Raw genomic sequence first — 27,894 nt, 5'->3', positions numbered from 1 at the left:
GATTAAAATGAGGGTATATTAGGAAGAAAATATGCAAAAATACACATCACTAATTTCGTGTTAATTTTCTAAAAAAACACTCAAAAAGAAACAAAGGGAGTATTTTAATTATTCAAATGTCTTTTTTCCTATGATTTTTGTTGCAATAAAATTAATGAAAATGAGTTAAAAGTAAATATATGCATATCCTACTAACTACTAAGTATAAATAATAATTTTGACGTGTCTAAAAACACGGTTCCTTGGACCGCCGCTCATGCTCAAAGTCACCCCTGCTTATTATATATCAAAGCATGATTGCCGAAGTGTGACGTAAACGTATATTGCCTTAAAAATTTAAAATTTCCGCTTTATAAATGAAAAGCATTAGAAATTGTATACACGAAAAAATAATTTATACGGCACTCGTGAAAAATGACATTTTATGTTTATTTAATTTTTTTTGAATGAGATGTAGTTGTGATTATAAGTAATGGATAATTGTCTAAGGATATATTTGAGAGTTTGAGGAGAGGGAAGTAGAGAGAAACCTTCAATCAATTTTAAAAGAGTAGATTGATATTTTTTTTATTTGATTTGAAAATTTCATCTAAGTCCCTTAACACAAATGTTTTGTTCCCTAAATTAGAGAAATTTATTATTATGACAAAATATAAATATATCAAATTTTATTCCACTAATTTAAACGAGAGTCACTGTAGGTATAAGTTGAATGTTCATGTAAACCATGTTTCACATATATCACATAAACTTCATTTTACATAATCATATTTCATTTCATATAAAATACATTTTACACAAACCACGTTTCACATAAATCATATTTTACACCAAGAACATTTCACATAAATCTTATTTCAAATAATCATATTTTAGAGAAGTCATGTTTCACATAAACAATATGATTATATCATTAAGATCTATTATAACCCATAATTAAGATTGAATTAAACATAATAATATAATCTGAACCAATGTTATTATACCATAGTATTTGGTTTTAGTTCCCGAAAGTTTTTGTTTGGCTTCAGTTTTCACAAATTCAAAATATGTTGTTTTTAGTCTCCGTCATCATAAAAGGTTCAACAAAATCACGTCATGTGGGCCAATAAGTCGATAACAACAACTAAATACAATATTTTTTTTTTATAATTTGCACTGATTAAAGCCAAACAAAAAAACACTAACATGACTAAAACTAAAAAACACCACAGTTGCAAGGGCAAAAATCGCATTTACACCTTTAAGATGAGTTCGATAATATCCTTTTTCATTTTATGTAGATGAAATATTTTAGAGATAGAAATTTTTAGGACCGAATCCAACCGATGCTAGACTCTAATATCTCTCCTCCCACTCTCTCTTCCATCTCTTTTGACTTTTTTGTCTCCTATTATATTCACCGGGCTTCATGACTTGGGCTTAAACCTCTATTATATTCGCTGGGCTTCATGACTTGAACTTAAACCAAGAAGTCCATTAAGAATGGGCCTAAGTGTAACATAAAAAGGTGGGAAAGAGTATTACTTTTCCCACCCTATGTTATTCTCGTGCGCCCTATTTTTTTTCCACTTTTACCCCTGGTCCGGATTTAGTTTTCCGATCTAATTGTTAATATTTTCAAGATTTATTCAGATTTTAAAATCTGGAACGACCTTTTTCCATAATTTTTTCATTTTAAGCTTTCAAATTTTTAAAATAACTGCAAATAGAAATATAAAACAAAAATAAAAATAACACAAAGATAAAAAGAAGTCATTTTATTAATATATGAATAATACATTACAAATGTTGAAGCTTTTTACAAAAGAACCTAAAACTATTTCTAAGGGGGAGGGGGTAAGTTATACCAGTGGCTCCAGCCACTGGTGGAGAGGAAAGAGGGGTGGATGAAAGAGGGGGGATGGGAAGAAGAAAACAACATTACTGATAGGACATATCAGTAGCTTTGCTATTGGAGGGGAAACAGAGGGGCCACAAGGGCCTCTAAGGAGCAAGAGACCATGCAGACCAACCTCAGACCCAAACTGACCCCTTCCTCGTTGACCGATTATATAACCCCTGATGGATTTCCAAAGAGGCCTCTTTCTATGAAAGGCGAGCGATGGAAACACGTCGTTGTAGAAAGAAGAAGAGAAGAGGAGAAAGAAGAGGGTGTGACATTTTTTGAGAAAATGAAGCATATTTATAGGGGATGGAGGGTAAAAAAAGGGTGGGAAAGCCATAATTACAGTAAAAAAAATGTGTAAAAACACGTTTTTCAACTTGACCACCGCCCAAAACGTTTGAAAAACGTTTTCTTTGTGGTGCAGACCACCGGCCAAAAGCTTCTGATGCAGTCCGGAATATGTAATCCGAAATTAACACGTGGATTCCGGATTATATTTTCCGGAAAAATATGATCTTGGTGAAACAAAGGGAAACTTGGCCTTTCTGTAGGGCGATGGATGGTTCGTATTTTGAAATTCAGAAAGCAGATCATCATTAGATTCTTTTGTGTGATCCACATTGCACCAAGAGTTTATGTGGTCCACAACGCCCAGATAACTCTATAAATAGGGGTCTCTGTTTTCATTACAAGTAAACTACACCTGAAAAAAAATATTATGGAATTCCCTGGCTTTGATCCGAACACAAACCTAGCGCCAGTCTACTACATCGGAGGAAAACAACCCCATCTGTTTAGGATTCGCAACGATGTCACCATTTTAGGGCTGAAGGATGAGCTGGATCAAATCAACCACAGTTTTAAAAACCGGCTCGGTAAGGTTGGTGGGTCAATGAGTTATTGGTCGAACCACTGGGTTACAGGTTGAACCGCATAACTGAACCGGATTAAATCGGATGACTCGTTTATATAACTCGATATTTATAAAAAAATATATCTTTGTTTTTTTTAAGGAAAAAAATATATCTTTGTTGAATTGTACTAAAAACAAATAATTTGGTATTCAGATTTATAAATAACTAGAATTTAGCTATATCTTAATGATAATGGCATTATTTATAAATATATTTTGTCTTCCTCAAAAAAAAAAATTTGTCTTACATATATTAACATAAGATGTGTTTGATACACCTAAAAAAATAATACGTGCCTTATCCTATTAAAAAATTATAGTCAATTATAATTTTTTTCAAAAAACTTAATAACGTGTTTTGGTAAGATAAAAATGTACATATAATATATTTATATATAAAATTTATTTCAGATATGGTCAGAAACAAGTACATGGTGCAGTGGCAAGATTTTCCTTTTTTTCATATCAGTGTTTATGGTTCGATCCTCATGGCCATCAAATAAAATAAAAATAAAAAGTAGAAGTCAATGCAATTAATACCTGGTGCACGACAACAGGAAAGCATTCAAGATTATTATTATTTTTTTTGTTCAATAGCCTAGTGGCTAGATCACACATTTTTAAAGTATTTTTAAAGTGTGGAGAAATTTTTTAATACCTGGTGCACGACAACAGGAAAGCATTAAAGATTATTATTATTTTTTTTGGTTCAATAGCCTAGTGGCTAGATCACACATTTTTAAAGTATTTTTAAAGTGTGGAGAAGTGGGGAGTCCGGGGTTCGAACCCCGGCCCCTGCAAACATTGTCCCTGGTAGCTACCAACTGAGCTAAACTTACGGGACTTAAAGATTATTATTTTCAAAAAAATAAAGGAAAGCATTAAAGATTAATAATCAAGCATTATGCGGTAATTAATCCATGATTCAAAAAAACAAAATTAATTAAACCGGGTTACTCTTTAAACCGACTGAGTCAACGTTGACCGGTTTTCAGCGAGTTTCACCAGTTCACACCGGTCTAATTACATGGCCGATCCTATGTGCGGCTCGACCCAGCTTACCCACCGGTTCCCGGTCGGACTGGTTCGACCGACCAGTCCGAGCCGGGTTTTAAAACTATGAACCACATAAACACGAGGAGGGTGGTAAGTGTTGAATATCAATGTACATTCTCCGACTCAGCCCGATCTCTTCGGTTCAGCCAGATGAAACTCACAAACGACGACGTGAGAACCATGTTCTCTGTCTTTGGTCAGCACAGTACGAGGACCGATCGATTTGGACGCTTTGTTGGTTAGATCTGCTGAACAAATTCTGAAAAGTTTGAACCGGCTCTGGAACTACGAAGAGATCAGGGCTCTGCTGGAGGCACCAGATGAAGAAATTAGTTTAGGTGATTCATGATAATGTGCCATGTTTTAATTAATCACGTGTTTTATGTTGTTTTAATTGCGTGTTAGTTATGTGTTGTTGAATTAAGTTGTTGCATTATGTTTTGAATAATATATATTATTTAAACTTTCATTATGTTTAATTTACGTCAAAGATATTGATAAAATAACCAATGACATGCAGTCCGGATTATGAACTCCGGATTCACATAGGGCGTAAGTGTATTCCGGATTACTAAATCTGGAATACTTCAACATAGGATCCTTTTGTATGGACCACATTGCACCAAGAGTTTGTGTGGTCCATAACATCCAAGAACCTATATAAATAAGTGCTCTCTGGATTTCAGCTTCAATACCATCAAAACACACAAACACACCAAAGAAAATCATGCAAAATTTTGTCATTAAGCTGAGGATCTTTCTCATGCAGTCGCAAATAGATAACTCTCTATTTGAAGATCCCCCGCATGCCGACAAAAATATGTAGATACAAAGAGGTTGCTTTATATTTGAATATCAAGAGGTTTCTATGAGTTAGATCTTGCTGCTTGCCAAATGAATATGTCATTTGACAAGACAACATGATCTAACTCAAATAAATCCTCTTGAAACACCCTGCCTTTCTTCATTATGTTTCATCATTTTTGTTATTATGGTTTTTTTTTAACTTTTTATTTGTCTTATGTTGCTTCTATTTATGTTACATACCTTTGTTCTATTTTTTTCCAAGCCATTCGCCACGAAAAACAAGGGCCTGATGCAGTCCGGATAATAAAATCCAGACAAACTGAATGCATTCCGGAATATAAAATCCGGAACACCTCAGTTTCAATTTGGCCGGTGACGTTTCTCCAAAGTTTTGGACGGTTGGTGGGGTGTTTAATGATTTTTGCACGGTTTAGGTTGTTTAACACGTTTTATTTGACTGTAATTAAGACCTATGACTGATTTACGGCTATAAAAAGACTTGTATCTTCACCAATTTTCTTCATTCTTCTTCACTCCCTTTCTTACATTTTCTTCAATTTTTTTTTTTAATTTTTTAGGTAGCTTTTAGGTGTGTCTGTGGTGTCATGGTCATTGCTGACCGTTCATACGACCCCTGCAATTGCATTACAGCTTATGCGGGGTTTGTATAACGGTCAACAGAGACCCTTGACATCAAAGAAAGACACAAAATATTCATATCGTATTTCTCCGGAGTTTAATTTCCGGAAACACTAACAATCTTGTTCGAATTTTATTTTCCGAACCAGGGATATTGTTGGAATTTTTGCAGGGCGCGCGAGAATGCAGCAAGATGGGGAAAGTAAAACTCGGTGGGAAAATCTACTACATTCCAAACCCACGGCGGGAAACAAAAAATTTCCTATCTCGTCATAGCCGTACATCTACTTCCTTAATCGAACGGCTATAAACACCGCAATCAGAACTTCTTATAAACCAAAGTGTGACTTCAAACATTAATTATTACAATCCTTTTTCATTCTTCACCGCTCACAACACAAACCCTTGAATTCGAGAATCCATGGCGAAGCTGTCCAAGCAACAACCTTCTTCCGACGAAGAACCGGTGAACTCTTCGTCGGAGGAAGAAGAGCAAGTTAATGAGCAGATCAACGAAGAAGAAGATCAAGAGGAGTTGGAAGCTGTTGCTCGTGCTGTTAGTTCCGATGATGATGAAGATGTCGTTGGAGATAATCCTCCGGATTCTGATGCAGATGTTGCTGGTGAAGATGGTGATGATGATGGGGAGGTTTGTTTTTTTGTTTTGCTCTGTTTTTTGAATAATTTTGCTGTTTAGGTTTTTTTTATAGTCTAGGGTTTGTAATTTTTTGGTGTGATTTAACTATGCATGTTTTGTTATGAGACTTGGAGATGAATTTGAAGTTGAATTTTGTTGACTTGAGTTGCAAATTTGGTGAAATTGCGCATTTGCTGAAGTGAGAGTGAGAGTGTGGGTGTGTGAGAGAGTGCATACTGAAGTGAGAGAAGATGTGTTTGTGAGAGAGAGAGGGAGAGGGATTTTTTTGTGTGAACCGGGTATTCTCTACTACTAATCCTTCGAGCCGAGTAGGACACACTGAAGTGAGTGAGAGTGATAAGAGAGTATGGTAAACAGCATGGTTACATGTTGCTTACTTTTTGTTATGTGGCTTCAGGGAGAAGGTGCTCCTGAAATAAGCAAACGTGAGAAGGCGAGATTGCGAGAAATGCAAAAAATGAAGAAACAGAAAGTTCAGGAGATATTAGATGCTCAAAATGCGGCCATTGAAGCTGACATGGTGAGTTTAGTTGTTATTTTACACTTCTAAACTACTTTGTTTTGGTATTATAATAATATACTAACATGATTTAGCCTAATATAATATAATTCAGAATAACAGAGGAAAGGGGCGGTTGAAGTATCTCTTACAGCAGACTGAGCTGTTTGCCCATTTTGCGAAAGGTGACCAATCATCTCAAAAGAAGTCAAAAGGAAGGTACATTTACATTCCCAAGATTACTACTATTATGCTATGTTGTAACATTGATATGTCCTTTTTCTGTTATTGCTCAGAGTTAATTAGATTTACCATCCACATTACATCGTAAATAATATACCTTCATTGTGTCAAAGTTTCATGTACTTTTAAGTTTTCAAGGGTGTGGCCAAATTTCGTTTATATGGCAAGGAAATTGTAGAAACATACCGGCATTAAATAATTGAACATCCAGGCGGAGTTCCTAGGCTATTTATTTAGTGATTCAGATTGTTATGCAGAGGCGTTTATCTTTTTATTTTAATATCATAAAATTGTCAAAAAATTTCCTGTTCAAATCCAATTTATGTAATTCAGTTATTATGTGTCATTAAGTCTGGTTGAATATTTAAGTGTTACTGGGTAGTAATTAAAAGAAATATTTTTATCTACCCATGCCCGTTGTCAATATTTTGATTTTCGGAGAAGCATCAAAGAGTTGTGATAATTGTAGTTAAAATCTCGATTTAAAACACACTTGCAAGAGTCTACAATTTCATGGGTGCTGGCCGATTTCGTGTGTATGCAGAATCGGGATTGGGTAAGATCATGTGAAATTGCCATGGAAAAACTTTTTGCAATCACGTGTTTTTTTCCTTCCGATTTCAGTAAACAGGTCAGGTCCTGACCCGTTTGTTTTTGGAAGTTTTTCTGGGTGAATTCTGACCTGGTCTGGCAATAAAACCTGTTTCCACTTTATCTATTGGGACCCATTGTGTCGTTTCACTTACTGAAAACACTGTTCCCTTTGTTTCATGGGTGAATCTGTGATGCTGCACACATCATCCTCTCTTGTGCTCTATTTTTGTGACCAAAACTCAGCCTTCCTGCGCTCTTATGAAATTATGAGTTATTCAAGAAATTATTTACTAACGTCCTTATAGTTGTGATTTTAATTAAGCATTTGAAACTAAAGGTTTACCTTCTCTCACTAATGTTTATTCATGTACGAGCATTAATTTATAAGGATATTATTTAAGTTTTATGAATTATGTAGAATCTTATGGTCCGTGTTAGGATTTTACTACGCTGTACTGAGTTTGAGTAAAATCTTGATTTTAACTACCTTGGTTGTGACTGATCCGGCATTAACTTTATCCTGTATAAACAAACTTATCTGGCATTTAATGTTGTCTATTTTAGTGGTCGCCATGCGTCAAAAGTGACTGAAGAAGAGGAAGATGAAGAGTACCTGAAAGGAGAAGAAGACGGTGTTTCAAACACTCGTCTGGTGACACAGCCATCATGTAAATGTTCTTTCTCTTTGCTTATGTTCCTGTTTGCATGGTTTACACCACATTATATTTGCCTTTCAAATTTCTTTTAATTTTCCTTTTTTACATATATGATGCATGTTTATTTTTCTCTCGCACTCGTCTTTATCTATTGGTGAAAATAGACATTTTTTTCATAACTCATGATGTTGGATAAGGGTGTGCATTAATAGAATAAATTCTCATGGAAATTTAGATCTGCTAAACTTTTACTTGATTCTTTTTCTGGTGGTAGACTTCAATGGATCACATGTGTTCTAGAAATGCATTCTGGAATTTTCCTAGTATTTTTTACACTCTGACCTCTGGACTGCTTTCTTGTTTATCTAAATGTGTATTCTTCATCACAGGTATTCAAGGGAAGATGAGGGATTACCAATTGGCTGGGCTGAACTGGCTCATTCGATTGTATGAAAATGGAATAAATGGAATTCTGGCCGATGAGATGGTATGTGTTTGATTTTGGGCTTGCAGATGTGTTTAATTGCATTAACTTCATGTGAATTAACTTTGTCGTTTGTAGTTTGATAAAATGAGTTGATTTATGTCTTAATCGGCGTCTATGTTATTGGTGAATTAGTTTTTATAAATCATGACAAATAAATGTGATTTGCAGGGGCTTGGTAAAACATTGCAAACTATATCTTTAATGGGCTACTTGCATGAGTTCAGAGGAATTAAAGGCCCTCATATGGTGGTTGCCCCAAAATCAACTCTTGGAAATTGGATGAATGAGATTCGTCGCTTTTGTCCTATTCTGCGTGCTGTAAAATTCCTTGGCAACCCTGAAGAAAGGGTATGACCTGCTTTTTCGGGTTTAATTATTTTGGCAATAGTAACAGTTGATGCATATTTATAACACTTGTTTGTAAACGATTTTAAATTACTGTAGAGACATATAAGAGAGGACTTATTAGTTGCTGGAAAGTTTGACGTTTGTGTTACAAGTTTTGAAATGGCTATCAAGGAGAAGTCTACTTTACGTCGATTTAGTTGGCGCTACATAATTATCGATGAAGCTCATAGAATCAAGAACGAGAATTCCTTGCTCTCTAAAACAATGAGGATTTACAATACAAACTATCGCCTCCTTATCACTGGTACACCGCTTCAGGTATGGTTTATTGTATTATAATGATGCGAAGAATTGTATTTTCATATATTTTTTTTTTTAATTCAATTCAGCGAACCATTCTAAATATGGAAGTAGTTCCATGCCAATTTTTTCAGTGCAATCATTATTTGTATGATGTCATCTATTCAATCTGATTAAATCTTCAAATGGAGAAACTGTTAGAAGTGTTGGAGGGTGTGGCTGCATTGCTAAATTTCTAATCGTGGCTATTTTTATACATCTTCATTGGGTTGCAGTAGACCTGACCAATTTTGATTATTTGTTTCTTCATTTTTGGGTAAAACAGATTTGAGTGAGCATTAGTGTATTAAGAACAGAAACTGTGATTACAGTAAGGGAAGAGTTTAAAAATTCCAGTAAATTTTTTTTTTTTAAAAATTATTGGCTATTCTTCCAGTCTCCAGGGAACCTTTTCTATATAATGATTTCATTAGAGGCAATGCATTTGCATTGAGTTGCTGCTGAGGATTTTGTTAACAGTCAAATGAGGTTGATTAGCATGATCTAAGAGTTAGCTGATATATAACTTTGCATTGGTTAAAGTTTTAGTATTGTTATTTAGTGTTCTTGTTGGATTTTACTTCTGTCTTGCAGCTCAATTGCTGAATTATGTTTTTTTGGGATTATTCATAATTGCGGATTATGACTCCCTTCCCTTCTAGTATTATTTTTTTGTTTGTATATGCTCACTCAAGTATTTACTGCTGTTCATGACCTTTTTTATTGGTACAGAATAATCTTCATGAACTTTGGTCTCTTCTCAACTTTCTTCTGCCTGAAATTTTTAGTTCTGCTGAAACCTTCGATGAGTGGTTTCAAATCTCTGGTGAAAATGACCAACAGGAGGTTGTGCAGCAATTACACAAGGTAACTTATACAACTCTGTTTGATTCCCGTCTTTACTTTTAGTCTGATGCATATTTGACATTTTCATTTCCTTTGTATATCAAGGTCCTCCGGCCATTTCTTCTTCGAAGGTTGAAGTCAGATGTTGAGAAAGGGTTGCCACCGAAAAAAGAAACCATTCTTAAAGTGGGCATGTCACAATTGCAGAAACAATATTATAAAGCATTACTGCAGAAGGATCTTGAGGTTGTCAATGCTGGCGGAGAACGGAAGCGCCTCCTGAATATAGCTATGCAACTGCGCAAATGTTGTAATCATCCATATCTTTTCCAAGGTGCTGAACCTGGTCCTCCTTATACAACAGGAGATCATCTCATTACCAGTGCTGGTAAGTTCTGCTCACTTGAAGAGATACTTCAGAGGTTCTTTCTGCATTGATTAATATAATATGTGCATTGTTGTAATAATTTCATCTGCAGGTAAAATGGTTCTTTTGGATAAGTTGCTTCCTAAATTAAAAGAGCGTGATTCTAGGGTCCTTATATTTTCACAGGTGTGTTCTGTTGGAATATGACTCTTATCACTGATGATTGTGAAGTTCTTGTATGCTGCAACCCATTTGCAATAGTTCTCATTTATTTTTTTCCTTTTTCCCCCAGATGACTAGGCTGCTAGACATACTTGAAGATTATTTGATGTTCCGTGGATATCAATATTGTCGCATAGATGGCAATACTGGTGGGGATGATCGTGATGCCTCCATTGATGCTTTCAACAAACCGGGAAGTGAGAAATTTGTCTTCTTGTTATCAACTCGAGCTGGAGGTCTTGGTATTAATCTTGCTACTGCTGACGTCGTCATTCTGTATGATAGTGACTGGTCAGTATTTCAAACGGTTGTGGATGCAGCCATCTGATTTGTACCTGTGCCATAATCATTACGGCTTGTTAATGGTTTGTGGTTTCACAACAGGAACCCACAAGTTGACTTGCAGGCTCAAGATCGTGCCCATAGGATAGGTCAGAAGAAAGAAGTTCAAGTTTTCCGTTTTTGCACCGAGGTTTGCAATTTTAAACTTCATCTGGTCATTCATTTTATTAACTGAGTCAGTATCTCACCACATCGGGGTTATGGTACAGTATACGATTGAGGAGAAAGTCATTGAAAGAGCTTACAAAAAGCTTGCACTTGATGCTTTGGTGATTCAACAGGGGCGATTGGCTGAGCAGAAGAGTAAGGACTTGCTGGGCAGTCTTTCTTGTTTCTTTTCTACATGGTGTACTGTATGGTTCATCTAATATGGGTCCAATTGTTTTATATATGCAGCGGTAAATAAAGATGAGTTACTTCAAATGGTTAGATTTGGAGCTGAAATGGTTTTCAGTTCCAAGGATAGTACAATTACTGATGAGGATATTGATAGAATTATTGCCAAAGGAGAAGAGGCAACTGCAGAGCTTGATGCCAAGATGAAGAAATTTACAGAAGATGCAATCAAATTTAAGATGGATGACAGTATGCAATTTATAATTATATTTTAGCTTTGAAACAATAATGGCTTGATGCTTCCAAGTTTTATTTTATGCTTTCAGCTGTTTATTAGTTTGGAGTTAATAATGACCTCTACTTTCTTTTTGTAGCTGCTGAGTTATACGATTTTGATGATAAGGTAAAGTTACATTTTATTATGTCTTTGACAACTATTTTAATTAGCTTTATATCAACCTTCTCACTCTCCCTGCCCCCTTATCTATTAAACTAACAATTATTTTTCTTTCTTGAAATAAAGGATGAGAACAAGTTTGATTTCAAAAAAATTGTGAGTGAAAACTGGGTTGAACCAACAAGAAGGGAGCGGAAGCGCAAGTAAGGATTTTCCTTTAAATTTTATGCATCCAGTTTTATTAAGCATATTTTATGACATGATATGCGGATTTTTTGGGGTCTATAGTTACTCGGAGTCTGAATACTTCAAGCAAACCATGCGGCAAGGTGGTCCTTCTAAACCAAAGGAGCCCCGCATTCCTAGGATGCCACAGTTGTAAGTTTATGCACTTCATTTTTTCCTTTTAACGTAAAGCTTCTGTCATTTTGATAGTTTTTTTTGTTCTTCCCCCAGGCATGATTTCCAGTTTTTCAACACACCGAGATTGAGTGAGTTGTATGAAAAGGAAGTACGCTATCTCATGGTAGGTATATGTAAAATGAAAGTTAATTTATGATTTTTAGGTTTAGCGTTAGTATATCCTGTTCAGTACTTAATTATTTTATAAAATTTCAGCAAACCCATCAGAAGAATCAGGTAAAGGACTCGATAGATGTTGATGAACCAGAAGGTACACACTATTTGACAGACTAATGTTTTGGCTCCTTTTTGTCTTTTATACTGTTAATTTTAATTATGATGTATTGAATGTTCAGAGGTAGGAGATCAATTGACCGCTGAAGAGATGGAAGAAAAGGAGCGCCTTCTAGAAGAGGTGAAGAATTCCCTCCTTTTTGCAAACTAGACTTTCATATGGATTTATTTTTGAGTTTTGTCATTTGGTCAATGTAGGGATTTTCATCATGGAGCCGAAAAGATTTTAACACCTTCCTCAGGGCCTGTGAGAAATATGGTCGAAATGATATACAAAGTATTGCCTCTGAGATGGAAGGAAAAACTGAGGAGGAAGTTGAAAGATATGCAAAGGTCTTCAAAGAAAGATACAAGGAATTAAATGGTATGTTACAACCAATTTGAGTGTGACTGTGAAACAAGCTTTTGTTGTATATTTGAACATGGAATTAAAACACTTTGCTAAATCTAGATCAGTGTGCATCTATTAATTTGCAGTTATATTTTTCAAAACTCAATTTGCTTGTTTCATATATCCAACAGCTTGCGTGGTTTTTATTATCAATTGTAGCTTGAAATTAGTTTCTCACTAGAATGTCAAGGTTCTGCCTAATTTGTTCAATTTGAATCGCTTTCTGAAGATTATGATAGAATTATCAAAAACATCGAGAGGGGGGAGGCTAGAATTTCTCGGAAGGATGAGATCATGAAAGCTATCGGAAAGAAATTGGACCGCTACAAGAATCCTTGGCTAGAGTTGAAGGTACAGTATGGGCAAAACAAAGGGAAGCTATACAATGAAGAATGTGACCGATTCATGGTAGGAATTTGATTTATTTCTTCATGCCCACCACGGTCCTTCCATGGTTTTGTAAATCTTATATTTCCCTACTATAAATTTGCAGATATGCATGGTTCACAAACTTGGCTATGGGAACTGGGATGAGTTGAAGGCAGCGTTTCGAACATCACCCTTGTTTAGATTTGATTGGTTTGTCAAGTCTCGCACAACACAAGAACTTGCAAGGAGGTGCGACACCCTCATTCGGTTGGTAGAAAAGGAAAACCAAGAATACGATGAGAGGGAGAGACAAGCTCGCAAAGAGAAGAAACTTGCCAAGGTTAGTTTCTCTGTTTATCCACAACAACTGGTTGCTAATATTGTATTCATTGTGTATTGTTCTTGTACTCAAGTTTTACAATATTTCAGAACATGACTCCGACAAAGCGGGCTTTGGCAAGACAAACTGAGAGTCCATCTTCTGCTAAGAAGCGGAAGCAGTCAACCACAGATGATTATGCTAGCACGGTATGCATACGTACTAAAATATATGCAATGTATTCTTTCTTTCTTGTTCATGTTTCTTTCTGCTCTCTTACTGAAGCAGCTTATGCTATTGTTGTAGGGGAAGAGGAGAAAATAAGGACGTATGACCTAAATTGCAAAGGGGAGGTTGGGTTTTAAAAGCCTTGGCAATTTTGACGTGTCCTAGACATAAAGATTGATGACCAGTCTTGCCTTCCATAGTCCTAGGAGCCACTATTAATTGTGTTGGCTTTAAATATCAGTTTGAGTAGGGTTTAAGACATTGATCTTATGTTCAATGTTTGTAAATCCACTAACAAATCTTTTAGATTTTTAGGGCTAGATCAATGAATGCGTACCTTTATCACTATTCTGTAGTAATTATGCACTAGGCTAATGTTTTGTAAGTAAGGTTGGCAGTCGAAATTGTAAGGGGGAAAAAGCGTCAAGGTTTTGACGTCATATGGAGATTATGTACTTGTGTAAGTAAAACTCTTGGAGAAAATTATTGTAAGATATGTCTATAACATGTTTATTGCCGGTAAGACCATGTCATTTACCAAATAATTCCACTTTGATAATAAAAACATTGTAAACTACTAAAATCCGTAGTAAGCAAGTCAGAATAGATTTCCCAGGATCCTAACACAACCTTAATCTCGACCACAAGTTATTGTTTTTGAGGTGTGTTATTTGAACAATTATTTGTGTGACAACTTTTAGGAGAATCATACATTTTCAAAGAAAAGTAGGTATTAGCATGGAAACCAAAACAATAGAGAAAGTGAAAACATAATGTGAGCATGAGAGAGAAAGTTGTTACAAAAATTGTCACAAAATGCTTGTACAAATATCATTTCTCTTGTTTTTTAGACGATAATGATGTGCCCAAAGGTCGTATTATTGGTGTCACATGTTCACTTTTAGATAGTATGTCATTTTGTCTTGGTCTTCCATTTTTACCAGGCTTTGACCAAAAAGCATATTTGAACTTTTTAAATATTTGGTTCGTATGACGAAAACAATGTAAAACAAAAAGCACCAACTGGTCTCTTTGTTCTCAAAGTTGTTTTTATAATTCTTAGAAATCGATGCATTTAAAAGTGATGTAGTATATCGTAAATGTGTGGTTGTGTGGTTTCTCTAAATGTTTGGGTCGTTGTAATGCCTATGTTGCCAAACTATGGAGAGTGTATGAAGGTTTGAAGATTGCGCCAAATAGAGGTTACTCTATATTTGAACTTATTGTGGATTCTAAAATTATTGCAGTAACTCTCAAGAGTGAGGGGATGGCAAGTGTGTATGCTTAGAGGTTGATTTAGAAGATAAGGAGTTTGCTAGGTATGGATTGGGAAATCAAAGTTTGTCACTCCTACCGCGAAGCTAACACGTACGTAGATGCGTTGGCTATTTTGATGTTTTATAAACGTTGTCTTGCTCAAACTAAATTATTGTATTTGATTGATTTGTTGGGAGTATTCGTCCTTATATTGATTTCCGTCTATTTATATTTTTTTTTAAATAGACGGAAATCGTTTTCTTTTTTCCGTTAGACGATTTTTTAAATAGACGGAAATCGTTATCTTTTTTCCGTCTATTTATCTTTTAAAATTCTAACGGAAATCGTTATCTTTTTTCAAAACCAGCTTACTTCAATCTCCGTAGTCTTAATTTTTGGGTTTATCTTGACTGGGACCAAAAGGAAGGGTCATTGTTCCCACACTCTCCAACATTATTAAATATTAATATGTACACATTTAAAAAAAAAAAAACATTATGTTGTTCAGATATATACTTTCAGACAAATTATGAAACCACAATTATGCATGGTTTGTTAGAAATGTGGCACAGGAAAGTTTCCCCCTCTTACCATGTCTCAGCTTTTGAAGGTGAGTCATCCATCTAAAGCAACTTGCGTTTTTACCCCCAATGTCCCACTCTCAAGTGCTCCATGATGGGGCAATTTCCAGCAAAGCAACAAAAAAACAACATGATCTTCCCATGACGTGACAATGATCATCACAAGGCCATATATATAGACAACACAAAAACTAGAATAAACACAAAACAAACATGTGATTACTTAGACTACAAACAAAGAGACTCTTATAAGCTAAGGCAAATTTATTCTTGTATTGGAATGTCTAGGCTTGGTGTCTGTTTTTTGTGAAACAACGATCTCATGTTAAAAATTGATAAGACCCAAAAGAATTTTATAAATTAGAGATGTCCCTCATTAAAAGTCAATTTCGTAAAGATGAATTAAATTCAATCCAAAAACCAAAGTGTGATCCATAGTTGAACTTAAGATTATGTATTGAGGCCGAGTAGACAACAAAGATTACCGTGACAACTCATTATAAACTGAAGATGTTCATCTGTTTCGTTACCATATAAGCCATCTACATAAATCATCATGAACCATATTTAGTTAATACGACTCGCCATCATCAGAACCTAACACAAGTGGTTGGTGTACAAAATATGCAAGAGTTGTAAATCTTGATGTACCGACTTTGATTCATGATGGTATAAAAAAAGTTAATACTAATCAACTTATGTGTACACACAAACATTCGGCATTGTGCATGTGCAATAGAATTTAGTAATGTGGAATATAATAATATAATATGATACAATGAACATTTTTTTTTGTTGTATATATATAAGCCGAAAACATAGAGACTCAGACATTCGATATATAATAGATATAACTGTACGAGATAATAACATGTGACAGCAATGAGACCCACAACCAAATCCACTAAGCCAAAAAATTAGACGCCTTTGACGATGCTCTATGCAACATGAACATGAACCTAGAAATCTTCAGTAAATAGACAAGGATGTTGAATTCACATAATGCAGCATGATTACATTTTTAATACCCCAAATCCACACTAACTTAAACTTCTCCCCCAACCCTTTTTCTGTTTTGTTTTTAAACTGTGAACTGTTTCCTTCACATGACTAACTACTAAAATGATGTGGGAGAAAAACCAACACAAATTCTCCTGACTCAAAGATGAATAAGCAAAAGCTAGTTTGGTGATGTGATGTTTTTTTCTCACTCATTTGTACCATCAAAGCTACCCACTGCATTTCCCCTTTTCTTCTCTCTCCAATTCTCTCCCCATACTCTTGCTTCCGCAACTGCACGTTCTCTATCCAGGTCGCGGTTCCTTGGAGTCTCTCTAGCTCTTCCGGTATTTACAGGGCTCTCTCTCTGAGAATCATGCCTCTCCAAATCATCCACTCCCCATTTTCTTCCAGAGCCGCCGCCAGTGTCAATTCTGCTCAACTCACTTGGATCCCTACCGTCTCTCTTCCTGAGGTCAGGTGAGTTCCTACGGGTAGAAGGGGAACCGAGCCGTGCGCGGTCAGGGCTATCCACACTATCTGCCATGCTCCTTCTGTCGTCCCTCATTCTAGGGGTTGATGGACCGACCCTGTTCGACTGATTGGCTGCATTTGGGTCAAATGCCTGGGAGGCTAGATATGTGAGAGCAGTCACAACATCTCCAATAAGAGGCCTTGTAGCAGCTTGTTCCTGCAAACACATTGCTGCAACTGCAAGTGCTTGGTACAGTCCCCGCATTGGATATCGACCTTGAAGAAGTGGATCAGCCATTTTGGGAAACTTCCTGCGGTCTTTAAAAAGAGGTCGTGCCTGCACCATTTAAAAAGAGGTCAAATGGTGGTAATTTTTTTATTACGGGTCCGTTTGTGTTGCAGCTTTTTTCTTAAAAAATCATAATTTTTTATAATAACTTTTTAAGAGTTTTCATCTGTTTATTACAGACTTCTCTTGAAAATAAATTTTGATAGGTGACTTTTTTATAAAAAAAAAAAAAAAGATTTTCATTTACAATAAACAAACACAAAATAACTTCTGGTTTTCTTAAAAATATCTAAAAATAATCTATTCACTTCTGTAACAAACTAATTTTTTAAAATAACTTTTTAAGAGTTTTCATCTGTTTATTACAGACTTCTCTTGAAAATAAATTTTGATAGGTGATTTTTTTATAAAAAAATAAGAGTTTTCATCTGTTTATTACAGACTTCTCTTGAAAATAAATTTTGATAGGTGATTTTTTTATAAAAAAAAAAAAAAAGATTTTCATTTACAATAAACAAACACAAAATAACTTCTGGTTTTCTTAAAAATATCTAAAAATAATCTATTCACTTCTGTAACAAACAGACCCGTAGATGTTAACTTAGAAATTGGTCAAAATATTAACATAAACCATTTACGTGTGATGTATGACCTAGAAAAAATACACAAGGATGAGCAGGTAAGGTACTCACCCATGCCACAAGATTATGCTCTCCATGCCCACGCGTATTATCAATAGCTTTGCGCCCGGTAATGAGTTCAAGGAAGACAACACCGAAACTATAGACGTCGGATTTCAGAGTTAGTTGACCAGTCATAGCATACTCCGGAGCACAATAGCCATATGTTCCCATTACACGTGTGGATACATGAGTCTTATCACCAACTGGACCAAGTTTTGCCAGCCCAAAATCTGATAACTTGGGATGAAAACCTTCGTCTAGGAGGATGTTAGATGATTTTAAGTCTCTATATATCACAGGAGGATTTGCCTTGTCATGCAAGTATTCCAATCCCTTTGCCGCCCCAGCTGCTATTTTCATCCTTGTGTTCCAGTCTAGAGGTTCCTTTTCTGGAGGAAGATCTGGAAAGATATTCAGAGTCAGAATGGTGATAAAGCTGGATATCATGTTAAAGTTACTATTACATAATGTGTTCGCTACAGAGTCATCTTGTTAATGATTTGTTTTCAGAAATTCGAAACATCTTGTTTAAGACATGTGAAGGATTTTATTTTTCATTTTTAAATTCCTTGAAATCGCAATAGTAGTTCAAATTTAAATTTCAGACGGCAAACCTAACATGACCTGTACATTTAAAATAATGAAAATCAAAAGTTAGCCATAGATGTAGCTAGCAATAATTTCTAGCACCATTCACAGAAATGCCTGTCAATTATACATAAAATTGTATCTATGTGAATGGAGGGAAATGAATATATGAGCATAGCTATTCATAATAATATTAATTTACCAGAAATGTAAAATCTAAATAATCTTTTGTTCTTCTCCTTAACCAGCTGAGGACTAATTTAAGTCAAGAAAATGACACTAAATTACTATGACCATGCACAATATTTAAGGCTTATCTAATCAATCCAAAGAAGATTGATTGAACGATTAATAAAATTGACACACGGAAAAGAACTTCCATCCTTGTTAATCTAATGTGCTAGTCAAGCATAAGCATATTCTATTTAGAAAGTTCACTACTACTACTACTACCACCACCACTGAAACCAAATTTAGCTAAAAACATTGATTAATCCTGCAGTTCTATGTCGCAGTTTAATATTTTGCTTCTAACTACTACACTAGCATCGTCGCTATATGAATTCCACGTCAATAATCAGACTCTAGAAAGAGTACCATTGAAACAACATTTTTGCTTGGCAATGCGAAAAGCATTAAAGAGTCATATAGATTTCTCATTTCAATACAAGATTTTGCTGAACAGAAATATAGACTACATGTATTTAACTGAAAGCATGATTGGTAATGCCCAAAAGCAAATTACTCAGACACCCAAACCTGCATGTCTCATGAATCTATAAAGCCTAACAAGTTATTTAGGAACCCTAACAAATGCTTTTGTATTATATAGGACAGCAAACAACAACAACATCAATGATAATGGAGTGTTTTACTTTTACCACTGCATGGAGCCAACTAGATGGATGATGCCATTAAGTTATGTAAGCACAATTAACCCAACATGAAATAACTAGCTACAATGCTTATTGTCTTAGTTTAATTGTACAAACGAAAAATGTACTTTTCTGAATCTGGTACAAAAATATCTTCCTCCCCTTTTATAATAATTAATTAGATCAGCAAACAAGTAATAGTTTCCTTGTTTGAGGTAAACCGTGTTAATCTACCGCCTAGCAAGGTTAGACAATTATTTTTCATAATCACCAAATGAATACTCCAATCTACACAAGAATAATCTAGGTTTTCCGTAATCAAAAAATGACTACTCCATTGTGAGGATCTAAAAAATATTCATGTTACTCGTTGAATCCTAAGCAAAAACAATCGGGTGCCATTTGAAGTTTTGAACAACGCCAAATCAATATAAACAAGCTAAATTTTTTGAACAGTCTAAAGCATAAACAATTAAATAGAAAGACATACTATCATCCAATAGCTCAAAGCAACCACGGATAATCTGTGATATATTTTCAACGGAACTTTTATTATTTAATAATAAGAACCTGCAATTTTTATCCGAAGTCCGTATGATTTTGTATGATGTATTCTCATAATTTGACACCTCTGGAACAATATATTTCAGTATTTTAAATTCGAAAAACATGAAATTTAATATTTTATAGCCTCATTATATGAAAATGCATTTATTCATGAAGCATTCAAGAGGTTTCAATTAAAAGGGAATGCAATCTGACCATGTAAATGATCCTCCAGAGATCCCAGTGGCATAAATTCATAAACGAGCAGCCTCTGATCGCCGTCTGCACAATAACCAATCAAATTCACAAGATTTGGGTGATGTAAGAGGCTGAGCATGAGAACTTCCACCAAAAACTCTCGATTTCCTTGAAGTCCATTCCGGTCAAGCTGTTTTACAGCAACTACCTGCAAAGAAAATGATTCATCCACAAAAGATAAAAAGGGAGATGTAGAGTTACATTACCTCCGTCCCTGTATTACCCTTTTGTACAATTTTATCGTCCCTTCTTATAAAACTTTTTTCAATTACAAGATGCATTAATTATTTTTTAACAAAATATCCCTAATTAAATGAAGAGAATTAAAGACCAACCAATTCTACCTCTTAATAATAAAAGGATAATTTTGAAAAGAGAATGTACATTCCTGGCAAATTTAATATAGACTTTTCTTAATTCGCGTGCTTTGGTCAATGACGTCTTACGGGACGGAGGAAATGGTAATAAATTAATAATCAAATTGAAAACTCATTTTTGAGCAATAAATTTTCCAACCCAAAATGTTAACTATAAAGTGAAAACTGAAAAACCATTCATCAACCACAACTTACCTGTTTCGTGCTCTCAAGGCAACCTTTGTAAACACGTCCAAAACCTCCTTCACCTAATAAGCACTCTGGCCTAAAATTCTTAGTAGCAGCTGCGAGCTCTCGGAATGTAAATGTTTGAGCAGCAATATGTGCCGTTGCGCCATCCTTTGGAACTGGTGCTTCCTTTTCCTTCTTAGAATCTGAGACACTTTTTGATTTTGATTTATCTACATGAGAAATTAAAGATAAGTAGGAGTGGAAGCAATAACAGAACATATTGGATAAATTAGATAATATAAAAAACAGAAATAAGGTGATGCCATGATGTTGATGCTCCTAATCACTATGTGCAGTCGCATAAGGTGTAATTACACATTACAAACAGCCTTAGGACCATATGCGGGTTTTCATCCTTAAATCATATATCACAATAATGTTGTTCAACTAGTTTTAATGAACCTAAATACTCCCAGCAGCACAACTACCTAATAACCTAAATGCTACATTGCTATAGTGCCGCTATTTGACATCACTTTGTACTAAATAGCAATTTGCTCAGATTCCACTAAACTATAGCGCTATAGCACCACTGTAGCCACTATTTGACAACACCAAAATAATCTAGGTTAATATTACATAGCTATCTACTACATTGAAGAACACTTCGCTGAAAATGCAGCTATCTTACCCTGAATCTGTTTTGCATCCTAGAATTGTCAACAAAAATTTGGAAAACATTCGGAATCAATGTGATATGATTGGTCATATCATATGCATATTTTATCAAGTAGCAGATCATCAACAATGTTACTAGAAGCACTTATTAGACCAAAATTCAATTATAGAATTCAGTGAAACCAAAACCTACCACCACTACCATCAAATCAACGGAACCAACACTTCAAATGAACCAGATCAAACCAACAAACAACAGGGGCACACAAATTAGGTCACATAAACAAACAAAAACACAAAATTGAACAGAATTCAACACAAAACAACAATCAACAAAAGAGGGCAAAATAAAAAAAAAAAAACCAAAAAAAGATACAAAATTTAGCATCAAACCTGAGCTAACCCTAGTGGGGTGATGAGATTGAGGAAGAGAAGCTTCCTTAAAAGACTCTTTCTTAGAAACCTCCTTCACAGCATTAGTGTCCTCCTTGTTGGATGATCCAAAACAAGGAAAACAACCACCCATATCAAAATCAATATCAAAATCAAAACTTTTTACAAAACCCAACAAAAATTAACACTCATAAACAAACCCTAATCACTATTCAGCTTCAAAACACAGTCAAAACCACAAACCCATATCAAAATTTTCACTAAAAATCAAAACTTTATTTTCTCACACTAAAAAAATCTCTCTCTCTCAAAAGTTACAGTTGAAGGTGATCTTCATCGGCCATTAAAGGGGAAGATCGAGAGTAGGGTGGTGGAGAAGCAGATCAACCAATTGAAGAAAACTGAAAGACAAAGAAGGTAAAGGAAGAAAAAATAATAAATAAATAATGTAGAAGAAGAATAATGAAAAAGGTAAGAATAAAATTAAATAAATAAAACGTGGTAAGAATTTTGAAATATGATTTTTTTTTGTTTTTTTGGTAGAATCAAATTAAAAAGAGGATAATTTTTTAAGTGGAAAAATCAATGGGATTAATGTTTATAAAGAAAAATTTGCTTTGCACAATCTTTATATTTATGAGGTTTTCATTTGTAATTAGAAAGTTGGTATGAAGTTCAAACTTTCATCTTTTCTTTAAGTAATTATTTCTTTTGGTTGATTTCTTTAAGTAAATTTACTTTTAAGTCATTGCAATTGTAATTGCAAACATATATATATACAAAAACATATACAAAAGAGTAAAATTGATAAAATGGTCGGCATGATTGACTCACATTTTGGCATGGTTGGATCGTGAAAATATAAGCCTACAATAATCATTTTTTTTTTTTTGAAAGAATAATCATATCTTTGTAGTCCAATTAGACCAAATAAATATTCTTGCCAGCAGTTTCATTTTATTTTTGAAAAATTAATATTATTAAAATCTTTAACAATTATTATTACCCAGGTAAAAATTATTAATTTTTTTTAAAAGGATTAAAAAATAAATTTAAATATTAGTTTGAAAAGCTAGAAATTCATTATGAGAAAAGTAAAAAGAATTAACTGGGGACATAAACCTAAATAAGATTTAATAAGTATATATAAACTTAGATATATTTAACTAAACCTTGGAGTTTAATTTTTATAAATTATAAATATTAACTTGGTTCATTTGAAGAAATAAAACTTGAATTTAATTCCCCTAAATTAACGAGTATAATTTTAAGATGAAGATCTGGGTTGACAAACGACAATTAATTTTTTAAAGAAAAAACTACTTTACACAATCCTTATATGTATGAGGTTTTCATTGTAAATATGAAGTTGTCGTTAAGTTTACACTTACCATGTAAGTCAGATAAGAATTTATTACGATTGCTAAAATCATGCATTTTCACCGGGGAAAATGATTAATCCAACGAAAATATATATCTTACAACAGATTCACAAATGACAATAGAAAATAGTCGCAACATGAATTTGGGTGGCTACTCTTTTTACGGTCACCCGAATCTATCGGTTCAATTCATCCAAAACTCTACATCATCTAAAAAACAACCAACACTTTAATATACAAACTTTTTTTTTCCTCACACAATAGTATACCCTCTCTAATTTTTCAAAGTTTGTTTTTTATTTTCTTTTCAAAAATAACTTATCTATTTTCATTCTATTATATGCTCTATGTAAATCTTTGCATCTTATTTGTCTACTTAATGTCATTGTTGCATTTTTATCAAAATGAAATTCTCAAGGGGTCAAACTAGTTCCCACTACCATCAATGCATGTTACCGTAGTTCTTTTGAGATGGAAATTGAATATTATAAGGGTCACGATAATCTGTGCTCTTATGACACGCGTTAAACTACTTAAAAGTATAAACTTTTTCTTAAATTTTGTGTATTTAATTAATTTTGTTTTGATTTTGGTGTGGTTTTCGATTTTAATTCACGAAGAAGATGAAGGTCGAACAGAGAAAGCGACGGTTGGCGGAGAAGATGAACGTTTGGCCACAAAGTTGAGACATAGGCAAATCGAAAAGGTGTTGTTTACAACAAAAGAGTATAACTAAGTGTTTTAAAAGTCTGGGTTTGGATCGTTGACCGGTTTTCATGAACAATTAGCTAGCCCATTTTTTTTTTATGGAGTGGTTCAGTTATCACCAAAAATAGTTTAGATTTTTTTAATTTGGTGCACCATAATTATGGGTATAGGCCAAGTGAGCCGGTATTAATGCACACCCCCCTAGTTGTATCTCTGTATGTAAACACAATTCTCCCATTAATCTATGTATAGTGGCGAAATTCACACATATTAAATGCAAAGTAAGACACTGCTGGCTAACTGCTACGCGTGAAATAAATCACAAAGAGGTCAATTTTTTATTTTTATTTTTAATTTGGAGTTATGCATTTTGATTTTTCAAAATATTCAAAAGAGTAAAATAGTGTGTATTTATTTAAAAGAATTTCTTGGATAGGGGGTTTAAGTAAGGGGTATAAGGTAGAAAAGTCTTTTATAAAGGAGCCAGCATTGAAAGCTAACTTATAAGTTACACTTTTATGAAGGAATTTGTTTTGAAAATTACTAATTGTAGTCCCCGATAATCAGTATTGCACCCCGATTATTTTTTTTTCTTTCAAAATCCCCAAAATACTTTTTTTTATTTTTTATTTTACACAAATTCACAACCTCAACATACCTTTTCACTTTTTCAACTGTACGATTTTTTTTTAGAAAATATTCAAATTTACAGTTATAAAAAAACTCAAACAATAAGACTTTTAATTACATTCTGTCAAAAAAAAAAAAGACTTTTAAGTTACACTTTTATGATCATATCAACGTCTCTTTTTTCGCTAAATTAATAAAAAAGAAGGTACTGATTTAATCTGTAGTAGGTATAAAAATCTTGTACGATATCAATCAATCGTTAAACATGTTTAATTTTAATCATAATTATTTCTAATGTCTCACATATAACTGATTGCGATTTATTGACAATGTATTTTTTTTTTTTTTTATGAAATGATATCTATATCTATATATATATATATATATATATATATATATATATATATATATATATTGTGTAACATTTTAAGAAAATAGAAGATAGACTGTCGGTGTAAAATAGTTTTACATTATGATCTAATGGACACACATATATGATTTCTTATTACATAAATGTGTAAAACCATTTTACACTGTCGACGTTTGTCCATTCAACTCTAACATTTTGCGTAATGTTTGATAGACACCTCATTAATCCTACACCTTGAATATGCCGTCATTTCCCACCCTTTTCCTTAGAGCAGAGATATATGTATCTATTTCAAGACAACTTTCATGACAACCTTGTTTTCTCTTTTTTTATTGGTTAAAAACAATGGAGAGAGAAAAATGAAGAGAGAGAAAAAGAACATCATGTGAGTATGAGAGAGAAAGTTGTCCAAAAAAGTTGTCACAAATGGTTGTAAAAATATCATTTCTCTTTCCTTATTATGCTTATGCTTCTTGGGTGTAAATGTAGACCCCACTCGAGATGTAGAATGGATGGAAGAGTGCCCACCAAATATCTTTCAACTTTTTTTGAATAATAAACCGAGAAAACATGCAAATGAAACTACAATGAAATTAGCTTAAGAGTAGAAACTCTCATAACTTGAGCAAGAAACAAATAAATGAAAAAGGGTTTTGCTATCTTCTTTTATCAAATAATTCAATAAAAACAGAATCCAAATAATTGGCTGAACTTTTATTGGGTTTTGCTATCTTCTTTTACCATATATATATGCTCAACAAAAAAGAAAAAATTGTGCTTGAAAGAGATGGCAATAACTTATAAGGGATTTATGGAGAAGTAACAATCAAAGCACGTAAGACAGAGTCAACCCTCTACGTATGTTTATTGCTACATGGAATGGAATAATATTATTTTTGACAAAATATTATAGTTGGTTTTGAAGAATCATTTCCTTGATAACTACTTGACCAATCATGCAAAATTGCAAATAGGTTAGTTTTCGTTAGATATAATGAATTATTTTTCTCTAATTAAAGTAGTGGAAAAATGATTCACATGAATTTATCATGTATTCTGTTATAAGTCATCATCATATAATGAAATTTTTTTCTTTAATTAAAATAGTGGGAAAATAAATCACATCTGTACTAATAAAATGTATGTATATAATTTTTTTTAATGATAAAATAATATTAAGAAACCAGAGATAAAGAATACTCAAACTTAGTAATCGAAAAGATGGTAAAAGCTAGAAGAAAAACAGCCAACTTCTAACAACAAAACAACTAAACCAATGCCAAAGGAAAAGGACAAAGATCAGAAAGTTCAAACTACTTGATGCTATAGGAAAATAAACCTATAGCCGAATGGGATACCATATTCATCGTTGCAAACACAAGTAGGGTTTCATTACCCACTTATATAAAGTACAAAAATATTAACGTGTCAATTGTAAGTTAGAAGTTTCATATGGAATGAAATAGTTGAGGACTCAAGCTTGAACAACGGATCAGTAAAGACCTATACACCAAATGCTTTCAAATTTTGGGTAAAGATGTCGTGATCTTTCAGACTTCTGATGGGTTTAATATCAATTTCACCAAGGATTATTGGAGCTATATCATAGAGGATATCATGATGAGAGTTTTGTAACATAATTTCATAATAAATTGTTGCAAATTCAAAAAAAGATTTCTATGGTATGGGGTGGTGGCTTGAAAAATAGAAAGGTTTTCAAACATTTGGATAAGGTATATCTTGCAAAGGAGGATAAAGACTTTGGTGTAAAAAAAAAATACATCTGTTCAATTTCTCAATTTAAAAGGATTTAATTGTGGAAGGTTAGACTCTTCATGTAATAATTTTGGAACTGCGACAAAAACTTGCACATGCTATGGAAAATCGATGTTATGTAAAAAACCAACGTGTTTGAATGATGTTTGTTTACAAGGCATGTGCATCAAAGTTGCGTTTGTTGTTTTAATAATGACGAATCTGCTAGCCATTTATTTGCTTCATGCACAAAGACTTTGGAGATTTGGAATTTCATTTTTAAATGGCTGGACTTGCAAGTCATAGGGTGAGGTTGTAAAGTGGTGAATTATTTTCTACTCTTTATTAACTCAAAATGTAAGAAAGGAAAAAAAAGTGTCTCGTCTTTTATGGTTAACAACAGTTTGTTGTATTCACCATTCACCATGGTTAATTTGGACCTTTTTTTTAAAACTGAATTTAAGGGTTAATTTGTAAAAATAGTTTAAGTCTTTACGATTTGTGAAATTTATCATAACAATCATTAAACAATTATTATGTTTTTTCTCCATATACTCTCAAATAGAGACAATCTTATTTAAAGTACACGTCAAATAGACAACAATCATCTCAAATGTATATATCAAATCTAATCTTATCGGAGGAGTAATAATATTTATACAATTATTTGATAACAACTTTTGTGACATTTTTTTTATTAGTCAAAAATAAAAAAATAAATTCAAAAATTATCATAAAATGATTCTACTACTATCATTTCTCACAATGATAAGCACAATCACCAAATTACCATTCCTAAAAGTTGCACTAATACCTGTGCTGCCAAATTTTGTTTGTCTAATTACAGTAACCCAAAAGCATAATGAAAGGCCACACTACATGTTGATGGAACAGCTCTAAAATAAGAATATTTTTTTCCTTTCTGTTGTTGATATAATAAGAATATCTCTATTAGGGAATTTTATCTACTTCTGTATATATGCATGTATCAAATAATCAAAGAATATATCCATCTTAATTTTGGAACGATAGAGACTGCAAACATACATTACATGTCATCCAGCTTGATGCAGGTCTGCCTAACAAATATGGAGACCTGAATGAGGTCCTATACAAACTAACAACAATAAAATTAGTCTTTTTTAAGTCTAATTTTCTTTAAGGATTTTTAAGTCTAATTAATATTTACCATAGTAAACAACACAAAATATAAATATTAAATAAATTCACAATATTCATT

The 27,894-nt window shown here is 33.6% G+C and overlaps 2 protein-coding genes across 2 annotated transcripts; one reads left to right on the top strand and one right to left on the bottom strand.

The window, feature by feature from the left end:
- Nucleotides 1-5,665: 5,665 nt before the first annotated feature.
- Nucleotides 5,666-14,163, top strand: LOC146944355 (ISWI chromatin-remodeling complex ATPase CHR11-like). The gene is made up of 25 exons (XM_085742747.1): nt 5,666-5,952; nt 6,359-6,481; nt 6,576-6,679; nt 7,862-7,965; nt 8,343-8,440; nt 8,609-8,788; nt 8,885-9,106; nt 9,860-9,994; nt 10,079-10,361; nt 10,453-10,526; nt 10,633-10,853; nt 10,947-11,034; nt 11,114-11,207; nt 11,301-11,489; nt 11,615-11,643; nt 11,764-11,840; nt 11,926-12,015; nt 12,094-12,163; nt 12,256-12,310; nt 12,396-12,454; nt 12,532-12,697; nt 12,954-13,132; nt 13,218-13,433; nt 13,523-13,621; nt 13,719-14,163. Exons 1-25 carry the CDS (start codon nt 5,725-5,727, stop codon nt 13,734-13,736), a joined length of 3,201 nt encoding a protein of 1,066 aa, XP_085598873.1. The 5' UTR covers nt 5,666-5,724; the 3' UTR covers nt 13,737-14,163.
- A 2,380-nt stretch (nt 14,164-16,543) lies between these two features.
- Nucleotides 16,544-22,228, bottom strand: LOC146944354 (Protein kinase superfamily protein). The gene is made up of 5 exons (XM_085742746.1): nt 21,810-22,228; nt 20,763-20,968; nt 20,149-20,338; nt 17,933-18,324; nt 16,544-17,288 (listed from the first exon to the last, which is right to left on the bottom strand). The coding sequence occupies exons 1-5, from the start codon at nt 21,940-21,942 to the stop codon at nt 16,686-16,688; spliced, it is 1,524 nt and encodes a 507-aa protein (XP_085598872.1). The 5' UTR covers nt 21,943-22,228; the 3' UTR covers nt 16,544-16,685.
- Between the last annotated feature and the right edge of the window lie 5,666 nt (nt 22,229-27,894).

This window comes from Medicago sativa, chromosome 2, assembly GCF_051527215.1.
Source record: "Medicago sativa cultivar Bolivia chromosome 2, Bolivia_mono, whole genome shotgun sequence".
NCBI lineage: Eukaryota > Viridiplantae > Streptophyta > Magnoliopsida > Fabales > Fabaceae > Medicago > Medicago sativa.
This window is presented reverse-complemented; position numbering and strand designations above follow the sequence as displayed.

What these genes read in the sequence shown, in the direction of transcription:
- LOC146944355 (XM_085742747.1), top strand. Translation starts at nt 5,725, where the DNA reads ATGGCGAAGCTGTCCAAGCAACAACCTTCTTCCGACGAAGAACCGGTG. An exon ending in GGGTCCTTATATTTTCACAG is followed by an intron (nt 10,527 to 10,632) that starts GTGTGTTCTGTT and finishes TTTTTCCCCCAG; the next exon opens with ATGACTAGGCTGCTAGACAT. An exon ending in AGGAAGTACGCTATCTCATG is followed by an intron (nt 12,164 to 12,255) that starts GTAGGTATATGT and finishes ATAAAATTTCAG; the next exon opens with CAAACCCATCAGAAGAATCA.
- LOC146944354 (XM_085742746.1), bottom strand. Translation starts at nt 21,942, where the DNA reads ATGGGTGGTTGTTTTCCTTGTTTTGGATCATCCAACAAGGAGGACACT. An exon ending in GCCTTGAGAGCACGAAACAG is followed by an intron (nt 20,339 to 20,762) that starts GTAAGTTGTGGT and finishes TTTTCTTTGCAG; the next exon opens with GTAGTTGCTGTAAAACAGCT. An exon ending in TCTGGAGGATCATTTACATG is followed by an intron (nt 18,325 to 20,148) that starts GTCAGATTGCAT and finishes ATATCTTTCCAG; the next exon opens with ATCTTCCTCCAGAAAAGGAA.